At 36.6% G+C, this 12,897-nt stretch overlaps 1 protein-coding gene across 3 annotated transcripts in view; it reads left to right on the forward strand.

Annotated features, from left to right (window-relative positions):
• The window catches only part of PTPRN2 (protein tyrosine phosphatase receptor type N2), a 675,251-nt gene that overhangs the window by 227,902 nt on the left and 434,452 nt on the right, over positions 1–12,897 (forward strand). For all 3 annotated transcript variants that reach the window (XM_064445017.1, XM_064445019.1, XM_064445018.1), the window contains one exon: positions 9,615–9,732. In XM_064445017.1, the coding sequence (XP_064301087.1) occupies positions 9,615–9,732 (118 nt within the window). The remainder of the gene's footprint in view (positions 1–9,614; positions 9,733–12,897) is intronic.

The raw sequence follows: 12,897 nt of genomic DNA on the forward strand, positions 1-12,897 counted from the left end.
TGCTAGTCCTTAAATAGCAGAAGTATACTCAGTTGAAGAAAACAAAGCAACTACCTGCCACTTAGTTAACGACACATTTCAGTAGCTCCTGGTGGGCTCTGTTTTGCCACTGTTCCTTGTTTATGCCAGCCCAGTTCTACAATATTTGAATGCCTCACAAAATGCAGTACAACTTTAACCCCTGAAATTGTGTTTTATTATATCTGTGTTGTAGATAGAGAAGTGAACCGCAGAGTTTGTGTCGCATTACAAGTGGAAGGGCAGATTCAAAAGGAGGCAAACATGCTTTTGATCCCCCTCCCGGTGCTCACTCCACTGTGGCTCAGCCTGCAGGTCCAGGCTACATCTCAAATCATGGTCTTTGCCCAACGGAAGTTCCCTCTAGTTCCTATTGAGCACAGTTTGTATAGCAGGTCTGCACAGTTAATGTTAGACCTTGGTGGCATGAAGTTAGTGGAGCTATTTCAGAATATTCAGATTTTAGCTGAGCACAGAACACAAAAAGGTAAAATTGTTCCCAAGAATGATATAGATTTTATATTCCCTCTGTACCTTTTATTTCAGCGTTATGTCATCATGACATGTTTTGAGGCATTTTGTTAATGTCAGAGTTTTCAGTAAATGACATTTAAATCTAGCATCTCTTGGTGGTTATGAGCAAAAAATGATGGAGCTATTTGAATAAAGTGATGTGTTATGAGTGGATGTCAGCTGGAACTGTGCTCACAAAGACTCAAAGTTTAGGGGCTTTCTGTTCGTATCTGATTGTTCCAGCTCTTCCAGTGTAAACATTTTAATTCATCGACAGTCTTGCTCAAAAACTCATTCAGAGATTCAAAAAATCCGCTTCTTAGTAGCTTTGTGATGCATTGTGGTAAATTGAATAAGAGCTCATAGCATGACATATTTTAAATATTCAGAAAGATCAACCCCAGAAAGCAGTAAAGAAGCTAGAAAGAACTAGAAATCAGAGTGCATGCAGCTGACAAAGCATCAATTACCTGAATTGTCCAAAAATGTTATTAAAGCTTACTGAGGTATTAACTCCATGAAACAAGGGAGGGAAAATGGACACCAGGTAGGAAATAATGTACTCAGAGATTCTCTCACTAAATCGTTTTCACTGTTGGCTAAAATAAGTCAAATAATCTCATTTTTACCCATGGATACCAGCTAAATACATGAGCAGACACTGTACCTTAGATGACATGGTACAGTAATTTGTTAATTGTCATTGGCTTGTAAATCAGAGCCCTGAGGTGCAAAGACTGAAAATACTTAAATGAAAAAATATCTGTCATGCAATGTGCAGTAAGTGCATTGCATCCTCCATTGCAGTTGCTGGAAGGTCAAAACCCAAAAAGTTTAGGTGCACAAAAGAACAGAAGAAAAGGTAATTCAAATACTCCTCTGGCTGAAAATACTATGTTGTCTTTCAGGTTGCACAAATTCATATTGTCTATTTTCTGTACAGGGGGTGAATTAAAAATGAAACTTGAGCAGCACTAATCAGCTTTTTGGGGGAGCAGCGTGACCTGCAGATTGGTCATCTTTGCTTCAGGCAAACTGACTTGGCTAACATACTTCCCTGGAAAACTCCCGGCTTTCAGCTACCAAGATCTTTATGAGGTTCCTAAGGGAGCCCTAACTTCTGCAACTGCTGTGTTTTTATTAATAATAATAGCAACAATAACAATTATTGTTTTGTTATTGCTGTAGAAAGAGACTGTGCAAATGCATGCAATATATGGCCTCTTCCTGGAGAAAGTTACAGTCCAAGCAAAGTGGCTTCAAAGTGGAAAATGGAGGATACGGTTCCACAGAAAATATATGTAGACTTTCTACCAATCATTTAAAAAAAACCAAACAAACCCACCCTTTTTTCCGATTTAATTTGCATTGGTCTTGATGCAGGACAGAGCATGGTGAGCAGGAGACCGAAGGCCCTTGCTAGAGAAAATATTTCAAGTACGCTGGATTTCCCTGTGTATATCTGTATATCACTGTGAATATCATGCAGAAGAAGCCTTTGCTCTGACTCATTCTAACATTCCCTCCGTACAGTCGATGCAATGGTCTGTACACTGGTCTTAAAGACTTAGGTTCGTACCATTTGCATCCGCAGCCTTTGCTGTACTGCCCAGTTTGGCACTCCTGTGTATTGACTTTGCATGTGCAATTGAAAACGCTCCTCTGACAGAAAAAAATGGATTTTTCACAAACATCAGTGAGAGTTCAGCATTTACATAAAGTGGGGGTATGAACCACTATGCAGAGCTGAAAGAACAGTTCTGCTCATAGGCATTTAAAAATACATGAAACACTGTAGATCTGAGATGAATTTGCTAGAATATATGTGACCTGTATATCCACTTAATTTTCTTTATTTATTTAAGTGCCAGGACATTTCTGACCAATTCTACCTTGCTACAGGTGATGTTTTAATTCCCAGACTGAGGGCACTTCAAAAGTCCTTTCCCAGGAACTATATTTTTCATGACAATAAGCTGTCAACCTACTGTTAGCATGAAATGAAATGGATGAAATAAAATGAGAAGGAAGACCTGCTGATTTTATATGCATTGTTAACTGCTATTTGGACAATATCTCCGTTCTTTGCATTGTACAGTCTAGCATTACAACCAATTTTTGCATACTAAAGAGATCCTGCATTGTGAGATGAGTGAATGGAAGTTTAGAGTGGTGTAAGACATCTCAGAAAGGAATAATAAGATAGAAAAGGAAGGCGAAGGGAACAGAAAAATGAAAGATATTTTGACCAAAAACAAATGATCACCATTTCTTATTCTAAAAGGAGATTGCAGAGGATTGATGTAGTAAAGAGAGCTATTTTGCAGAGTAGAGCTACTGTCAGGCTTTTGGGGTTAAATCTGGAGTTGTCACATGCACTTTAATATGACTGTCAGCTAACACAGGTGGGTTCAAAGCTCGGTGAAACAGGCAAAGCAGTCCCATCTGTATTTTAGTATCACTATTTTGGGTGCACGTGAATATTTCCTCATGTTCATGAAAACTCCTTGGGCTGCCAGTGTTGAGGAAATGTCTGTGCATAGCCCAGGGTCAGAAGGAAATGGAGGAATTGAAAGTGCACCTTTACTCACCATATACTAGATTTGATTGCTTTTTGATAAGTATGTCACAGCCTAGACACCACAGAGAGCCATTCAAGTTAAAGATGTAACTAACCATGAATTAAATTAAGGTTGAACATTAATATAAAGTGGTAACCACGCAAGAAGCCTCCTTTTGCATATCTTTCTTCCTAAAAAGCATCTCTGTGAACGGAACCATCTGCTTTTGGATTGAGGGTCATCAATTTGTGAAAAAGATTATATGACATGGTGAATAGCATGGGCTTTATCTCAAGGTTTTGGGAAGCCTTTTTCGTGTATCCATTCTGTTCTAATCTTTGGAAAGTAGCTTATTCTAGTTGGAAGTTAGATGATATATTTTGCATTATCATATTATTCCTTTATTACTATCATCTCCAATGTCAGAAAAACCTTACGTAACGCTTAGAAACTTTCTCTTGTATAAACCAATTATTTGTAGCTGTCTACAAGAGCTGAAATAAAGGTATGAAAACATTGCATACTGAGTCCTGTGAGAGCATTTTATAATCTCCTTGGCAAATGAAGCACTCATTTGGCTTTTACAAATAATAGAAATTCCAAAAAACTGAAGAGAAAAACCTTCCCTCCACCTTCTGGGATAGTTACTTAGAGTAAATTAAAATCAGGGCTGTAAGAAGATCATGCTGGTAATTTAATTCTGTGGAGATTATCTCTTTTATGTATAATAAAACAACCTATGAAAATTTGAAACTGTAATCCTTAGGCAGCTCTTTCATCTGTTCATTCAAATGGAAGCTCTTTTTCTGTGAGTGTGAGTGAATCTCTGCTGAATGCAGTGACTGAAATTCTTGCATATTTTAGAAGAGATCCCACTAGAAGCTCCTAAAGAGGGCAACAAACTCACCAGTGCAGATCTGATACTTGGCACTGCTGCTGGGGAATGCAGTGGAAAAGGGAAGGAAACAGCAAAAGCTCCTGAGGCCTTCTGGGGGGAGGATGACCACAGTTCCTCCTGAAATGGATTAGACAAGAGTGGTGATGACTGCTTGTAATTCCCAGTCATCTCCAAATGCAGTCTGTACCAGATTTTCTTCTCATCTAGAAGGCAATACAACGTTTGACCAGAGCAAAGAAATTTAATTAGATTGAGTTTTCATGGAAGTGCAGTGCAAAACTGTCTTGGCAGATTTTCTTCCGATTTTGTAGAAAACATATTTAGTCACAATTTTCAGAAAAAATTAATATTCCAAGCCAGAGATACAGGGGAATTGAAAGGTTGTGGTTTAAAAGGTGGGTTTAACTTCTCTATTACTGTTTTTGCCATTAACCTGCCGTCGCAAGTTGTATCGAAAAATTGCTTTGGGAAGATGTTCTAGTTTTCTTTTATTGTAACAGGAAACATCAAGATTTTATCTTTTGGCTGCATTCTTAGGTAGAAAATATAGCAATTAAAAGAATTAATTTTGTTATACACAAAGCAACTTCAACATTAAAGCTGCAATTTTGGCTTAGCCGGTACTTAAATATGTTAACATTATTGGGTATGTCCTTGAGCTCTGAAAATGGAGTTCTGGGATGAGAACAAGTGCAGCTCCTCTAAAGAATGTGGAAAGGCAGTCTGCAGAAAGGCACGTCTATAGGTTGACCTGTCTGTTGCGAAAGTAGGGAAGAAAGCCAATCATTCCCAATTCTGCAGACATTCTGACAGCTGAAGTAAGCATTAACAATTTGCAACACATGGCATGGGGGATGAAAGTCTCTGAGCTCTACAACTGAGAGTTCCCTGGCTGAAATGAAGTAGCAGTTGAAGGTAGCTCAGAAAAACCTATTTTATCACATCCCATGTAGGGACAAAATGGATAACGTCACGAAAAACTGGGGAAAAAGTAATGTCACAACTCAAAAATAGTAACATGTTCTGGCTTCAAGTCTGCATACTGCTGAGGTTTTTTTGGCCTTTATATGGGGATTTTCCTGACAAAAAAGTATCAAGTTTTTGTATACAGGTTTCTGCCAGTATGTTATAGTCTCATCACTTTGAATGGACTTTGTACGTAAAAACAATTTTGTTGGCAATATATTGATGCAGAATTAATAATTTTGGATTTTGATTGGCCCAAGAGCTGGAAGAATCTCACAGCATTATGCTGTCAGATGCAGGTTTTGCTGGACTTGCCTGCAGAGCCCCACATAGCCTCAGCCAGGCTGGTTGGGAAAAGGGTTGGGAGTACGAGCAAGAAAATTTGCATGGCCAAACCTTCGGGCAGTGAGAACTGTTGTTGCTTTAAAGTGCTTAAATTGGACTCTACTGATTTACACCAGAATGCCTTTGCAAAGTTAAAGAGATGTTTTTCTTGCTTAGGCCTTCAGAGGGGTGAAGATTATTTGTATGAGTAATTCTGAACTAGAGTAAGTTGAGATGGAGAAGAAACAGATAAATGTTTTCAACAGTTGCTAATATAATTTACGTACATTGAAAATGTGATCAGGTATATTTGGAAAAGCATCAGGTTTCTCTAAGATGAAAAACAGAGTCAAAACCACAGGAAAGAATGCTGTTATTTAGAAAAATTGAACGGCTGAGAGAAGAAAATACATATTTGAATTTTTATTATTTTTCAGTATTTCTGTGTAATTGGTATAACAGCAAAGCAAATTAAGCAGGTTAAAAGTGAAATTGTATGATAAATATGAAAACAACTTTGCCTTTACTTTTGGAGACAGAAGCTAATACTACCTTCACCAGCATGAATCTGTGAAAACTGTTTTCTTCACTATTGACACTGCTTGCTTTTGATTTTATTTCAATAAATAAAATAATTCTTAGATATATACTCTCTGTTGACATAATTATTGCTAAGTGTTGAACATAATGGAGACCTAGACAATAATATTGTCATTATTATTTTTTGTAGTTGTGGATAATAATAATGATAATAGAAATAAATTGTGCTGTGGAAAGAAATGATCAAGGGTGATACCTGATAATAAAAAGGAAAGACTGGGTCGTATGTGGAGCAACTTCATTGGTTTTGATGTGTAGGTTGGGTTTACTAGATGTATTAATGTCTTGTCTTCACTGTCTCTACACTAACATTCCCGTCTCACAGACATTTAGGTTATGGAGTTCCAATTAAAAAAAATAAAAAAATAAAAAAATAATTAAACCTTGGACTCTGGCACCAATGAAAAGTGCTGCTCTTTGTGGGGAAAGTTTGTACTAATGGCTGTTTTCATGGGAATTCATGACCATCTGTGCTTCGCTGAGAGCAGTTTTATATCTTCTGCTGCTGCTGTTGTCATCACATTTGCGTCACTCCAGTGTCTACCAGAGTCCTTCTCTCTTGGCATTGTCCTTCTGTGGGAATTCATGGTTGGGAAATGCAGGTCCTGGGATGATTAATCAGGGGTTGGGCATCTCCCTGTACCGTTCCCCTTTAGTGACATGGAAGTAATGCGTGTATAAGAGCACTGCTGTGATCCTGCTCAGCCAGTGGAGATAAATTGTAATAATTGAGTCCTGAGGCAGGAGCTGGCGCTAGGTGTGACGGCAGAGACAAAGAGAACAGGAAATCGCCATGCGGCGTCATATGCTGCTTCTCAACCTTAATTTTGATTGGGGCTGTCAGCGTGGCATTATGGTTCTTGACTGTGCTGTTTTATTGAGCTCAGTGTGTGGGAGAGATTTTTTTGAAACTGAAACAATGCTGGAAAATGATTTGCATAAGGTTAGGTTTAGACACATTGCAGTTCCTGATATAGTTGCGTAATAAACAGCAATATTAACTTATTGATGAGGGATTTTTGAATTAGTTAAAATTTGCATTTTTCATCCATGTCCTGTTCTAACTCTTATGTGTGTGAGAAGTGCTAGGAGATACAGTTGAGAGGACGTATTCCCTTAACTCTGTGTAGTTTCTTAAGTTCTGTAACAGGTACTCTGGTTTTCTTTCATCTCTTTACTCTCCTTTAATGCCACAGTTGTGTTCTTTTACAGTATTAAGGATGGTATACTTGTACTAGTTTTAAATGCATTAGGAGAAAATGTTAAAATAGTGCTGCAGGAGAAAGAAAATACATTGAAGTTAACAAAAGATACACCATTACATCACCAGTGAGAACTGGGATTGCAGTGGTTTCTCATGTTCTTTTACCAAAAACATTGGTTTGTGGGGGCATAAAAATGAAACTATGGTCTGCAGCCATATATATTGCTCAGGATTGAGAAAGATTAATTCCCTGTCTGTATGCTGGTACCACAGGTGAACTCTTCTTGCTTTAATTTAAACAAAGCTCTTCAGAGTCATTATGTGTATTTTTTCTTCAAAGTTTATGTTATTTATTGTGTATTCTTTGGTCTTTAATAGGGCTAGTATTGGCTTAGAGTTACAAAGTGAAACTGTAGTGATTTTGGACACGTGGCTTACAAATTGGTAGTTTATATGGCTATGCTAATGATTTTAATATATATGTATTTTAGCTGAACTTTTTTTTTATTGCACATTCTTCTAAACTTGAATGTTATCTTAGTTTTTTCTCCTGCATGAATTTATAAAACAAGCAGAAATGTGAAGTGCTAGGCAACAGAGAAGTAAACTTGTGCATATATATATAAACTTTCACGTAACAATCATTTTAATAACACTACACCAAAATAGTCATAGGTGCATGGTGACTCATTTTTGTGTATTCACATAAGAACCTGCTCTGAGCAGCCTTAGATTGAGATTTGTGAAATTATTTGAATCCATCTACTTACATGGCACATTTGAAAAGGTGAGATTTGCATTTGAAAAGGATGAATCAGAACTAAATATAGATTAGATAGAGATAGAGATTCTTTCCTCTCCCAAGGGTCTGGAGTCATTTACTGCAGCCATTAACAACTAACATGATTTCAGTTGAAGTGTTTCCTCAATAAACCTGAGTAACATTTTTACTTAAGAAAAGGAGAAAAAAGGAGCAAAAGTGGTGTGTCAGAGAGCTTTTTGCTTTTTTGTTTGTCTTCATGCATACTTACATTCATTCTAGGTTGTTTATTACTATTATTTTCATTAATGAAGAAAAAATGAAGTTTGAGATGTGGTCCACCTAAATCTTGCCCAAATGGGAACTTTATTTCCTAAAACTTGTCTAAATCCCACCCAACAGCAGTTTGAATACTTCCTGGGCCTGTCTATTCTTCTACCAAAGTATAAGAAATTCTTTAAGTATCTGCTCCATAGGCTGAAAATTTGATAAAGTAATTTTTACTTTGGCATGCTCAGAACTTTCTGCTTTGGCAGAATGGACAAATATTCTATTTAGACTTCTTTTTTAATTCTGGGCTTAAGGAGACAATGAACTCACCCTCAATATGGTGGAAAAATCTGAACAATACAGCCTCTTTTTTAATAGCCCACTGGATAAAGCACTCACCCGAGGAGTGAGGTGGCCAAGATCTGGGTTCTGCTCAGACTGATGATGCTTTAGTTGCATCCTAAGAGACTGCCTATACCAACAAATCTGATGTTGACTGCAAATGGTGATGAAGTTCATAACATGTGTATGAAATAGGGACCAAACCAGAAATCCCTCTTCCGAGGCTGGTCCTAATGACCAGATATGGCCCCTTCCACCTGGTGCTAGAGAGTATTTTTCTTCAGGTGGTTTCTTACAGGAAGATATTAGCAGGATAACCATATCTGGAACTTTTGTCAATATTTATTTGAGGGTTTTGTGGCGTTCCACTGAGCATGGTGTAAAAGCAGAAATTCTCTTCAATTATGTGATATTTAGTTATTAGATAATTACAGATAATTGCATGTGCAAGTTCTATGAACTGAAGTGTTACCGTAACATCTAAAATCTACAAATTTGGTAACGATTATGTTTGGAGTTGTATCATTATTTCAAATATAATTACCATGAGACTGGCAGTGCATGTAATTAATGAGTAATCACTGGAATTTGCCTTCATAGTTGCACTTCCCCCTTGTTGTAAAGTTCTTTGTCACAACATTTAAGTGTAAAGATAACATAAATTGACCTCCACATGTATTATACGAAAACTCAAAATACTTACTTCCACTGCAGTACTAGCTCCTTAGTGATCTAAAGGCATAGTTTCATGGAGGAAACAGAGAATGGACAGTGTGCTGTGAATGGGGGAGTAGTGAAGCAACCTTTCAATAGATACCAGCTAGTGAAATAACTCTTTTCCATAGCTGTCCAAAGTAACACTTTTTTTTTTTATCTATTAAAGCTAGTTTGCAACTAGATAAAATTCTGCTAGGAGTAAAGTCTTCAAAATCTCCTCTCATCATCTAAGATCTTCCTTCCATTGTAAGGAAAGTTTGATTAACCAAATTTCATATGGGAGAGAAGAATATGTAGTTCACTCTTGGGTTCCAATTGAACAAAGCTTCTTTTTAGTTTTATTAATATTGTTTATATAGGACACATTTTTGCCAAACTTTCAAGTTATTAAATAGTCATTTTGCTTCCTTTTTTGCTTTTTTTTTTTTTATTAATTATCAGGTTTTACTTGGCGAGATGATTATACACAGCATGTTATTGGTCAGGAACTCTCAACCATTCACAAAATCCACAACAGACGCCCTGATGTATTTACACCTGAAGGAACTGACACAGGAAGGTAAGTCTTCAATGGCGTTTTTGCCTGGTAGGTTTTTGGGAGGATTTGTAAATGATGAGAAATAGATTGTCACTGAAGCTGAATTAAATACATCACCAAAAGCACTATCGGTATGATACAGGGAAACTAGTACGACAGCCCTGAAAGCACCAGTAGGAAAACAGCAGACAGACTGAATAGAAACTCTCAACTCTGTTCTTCTGATTACCATCAAGTTAAGAAAATATGCCTTCTATTGTTAACTTAGGTGTCAGAATTCAAAGCATCAGGTATTTTGTCTAGTTCGTGCAGTGTCTAGTGTCAGTTCAGCCAGCTCTATTTACCACTGGCTTAAAAAGGCAAACTTACACGGTAGCTCATCCACAGGAGATATGTTATTCTGGAATAAGCCAACAAAAAGAAACAAAAAGAAGTATTGAATGACATTCTGAGCAACTAATTACATTTTCAAAATCATATTCTTCCAAAACGTAGCTGTACTTGATTTGAAGTCCATAGATTCAAAAATTGTCAAGATTGTAAAATTTGTCCAGGAAGGAGAGATTCATGCAAGTTCCCATGACAGAAAATGCTGGGACATTTCTGTCTATTCTTTGCATTATAGAAGCCATTTTCCTCATGGCTTGGAAGATATTGAGAGGTCTCTTAGCGGTTATTGGTGGCAAGGACTCAACATCTATAGTTCTGTAGAATGATATGGATGTGGGACCTGCAATTGTATCATCCTCATATAGAAATACTCATATAAATATACTCTTTTACCTGGTCTATTCTGTCGCACAGGCTTTTAAGTGCAACCCAACCACACAAGCCCCAAAAGAAAATTTTAAAATGCGTAAAATTTTAGGAATATTAAAAATGGTAAATTTTTCTTTCTCCCACATGATTTTAAGAAATGCAATCTCAAAATTAGTGAAAATGAAAGAAAGTGATTTTTATTTAGGAAACTTTCTTCATAGTGGGACAAAGCTTGAGCTTCTAGCCTTGATGGACTTTAGATCTTCATATACTGCAATATGCGGGTTTTATATACTGCAGAACCATTTCTTTTCTAGGTTACTCTTTTATGGAGATGAAAATGCTGTGTAATTGATACTGCCCAGTGGATTCAACTGTGTTTGCCTCAGTTGGTTTTGATTTAATTCATAGAATTTGGCCCTATATTTCACAGATTTCCTGATTCAAAAGCATTCCTTAACATCACAGTGCCATGTATTTCAGGAGTGCAGTAAGGTAGAAAGTTAACTTCTAAAGAAGATACTGATCTATAGATTATTGTAAAGGTGATACCGACATGTGGTTCAATCCATAAACATGTTGTCAGTGCTTAGATACATAAAATGCTATTACTGTATCGATTACTCTCTCTGTATGGTATAAGAAATTATTTTTAATATCTTCTGGAGGATTTTTTTTTTTAGAATCAGTTTATCTAAAATTTTATTCATGAGAGTGAGTTAAAATAGACCAGATTTCCATGAGATCAAGATTCTGCAGTACTCCAGATTCATCGTTATAAAAGATAAGATGTATAAGAAGATATAAGAAATAAATTAGTTTTTAGACTGAGAACAGATGATCATTTTTAGGAGTTCCTGTTGTGATCAGGTCTGAGCTGTTTTCATTTTTAACTAGAAATATACGTTAAAAAATAAACCACTTTAGGAACGTCAGAATTTCAAATGTGTTCCACTTACAGCAGTTCCTATTGTGGATAGATTTTCTGAAGTTAGCAAGCTGTGCTTCTGAAAGCATTACCTTATGTGCCAACAGTTTAAAGCATTAATTGATTTTTCTGGTTGTCCATTTGCAATACGTTCTGTGGGACAGAGAACAGTAGGAACTTTTTCTCTGGTGTCTTGTAGATTCCGATCAAGTTTGCTCTATGCTCAGTGTGCTCAATGCGCTTGCACCAGGGGAGGTTTAGGTTGGATATTAGGAAAAACTTCTTCACCGAAAGGGCTGTCAGGCACTGGAACAGGCTGCCCAGGGAGGTGGTTGAGTCTCCATCCCTGAAGGTATTTAAAAGATGGGTAGATGTGGTGCTTGAGGATATGGTTTAGTGGTGGACTGGGCAGTGATAGGTTAGCGGTTGGACTTGATGATCTTAAGGGTCTTTTCCAACCTTAATGATTCTATGATTCTATGATTCTAAAGTCTTATCAGATAATAATTAAATAATTTTAAAAGCAAATTATTGTAGGTATCTAATTATCAAAGAAACATTATGGCAGGAAGACCTTTTATTAAGGGTAAAGTGTGTAATAAGACAATATGAAGTCATACTAATGAGCCATTAATCCCCACAGAGCTAGCGAGAGCAAGAAAATAGACTCAGACACTTGAAAGGTAAATTGACTTAGGCTAAATTAGTGCATATGAAATCTGATGGAACAGAAGACATGGATTTCATCTTAAAAAGAATGCTGAAACTGGGAGCTTGATTTCAAGATGAAAGTTCTTTCTTTGGTGGCTAACTGGAGTGTACGTGATATTTCCTGGGCCCTTATTAAATTTCAAAAAAAACCCACTTTTGAAAGAGGATCCAAGATAAAGGAAAAAAGTCCATTCTGCACACAGGGAATAAATGTCAGTTGTGTTCATTGGTGCAATTAGGCAAAACCACAAACGTTTCCAGCAAACTTCAATGTATGAAATGGGGTATAGCATTATTTCTATAATAGAACCATCATTAAGTCAGTAATAAGATTCTTACAGCATTTAAAAGGGAGAATATTCTAAGAAGTGTAGTATCTGTTAATTGAGAACATTCTAGAAATAGCTGAGGCGCAGTGATTTAGATATTCCACAAAAAAGCTTCTAAAGCACTGGGTTTTGTAGTACATATGTAATTATTTCTGTGGATAAATACTTATATATGTTACTGTCTTTATACCCTAAAGTTCACTGTATGCAAAGTCCTTTTTCAGAACAAATTAAAACTGAAAATACTTCCAAATAAGTGCACAACAAGAACTCAGCTGACAGTAATTTCTCCTACTCACCAGGTGCTTTTTCTTGTCTTTCATCCATTTTCCAATATCACTTTGTCAAATTTAAAAGAAATATTTTTAATTCAGTCACAATAATAGCTCATTTAATGCATTTTACTTTCTGTGTTAACAGGGTGGACAACAGTGATATACTTGCGAACTAAAAGCATTT

The sequence above is a fragment of the Phalacrocorax carbo genome, chromosome 2, assembly GCF_963921805.1.
Source record: "Phalacrocorax carbo chromosome 2, bPhaCar2.1, whole genome shotgun sequence".
In the NCBI taxonomy this organism is placed as follows: domain Eukaryota; kingdom Metazoa; phylum Chordata; class Aves; order Suliformes; family Phalacrocoracidae; genus Phalacrocorax; species Phalacrocorax carbo.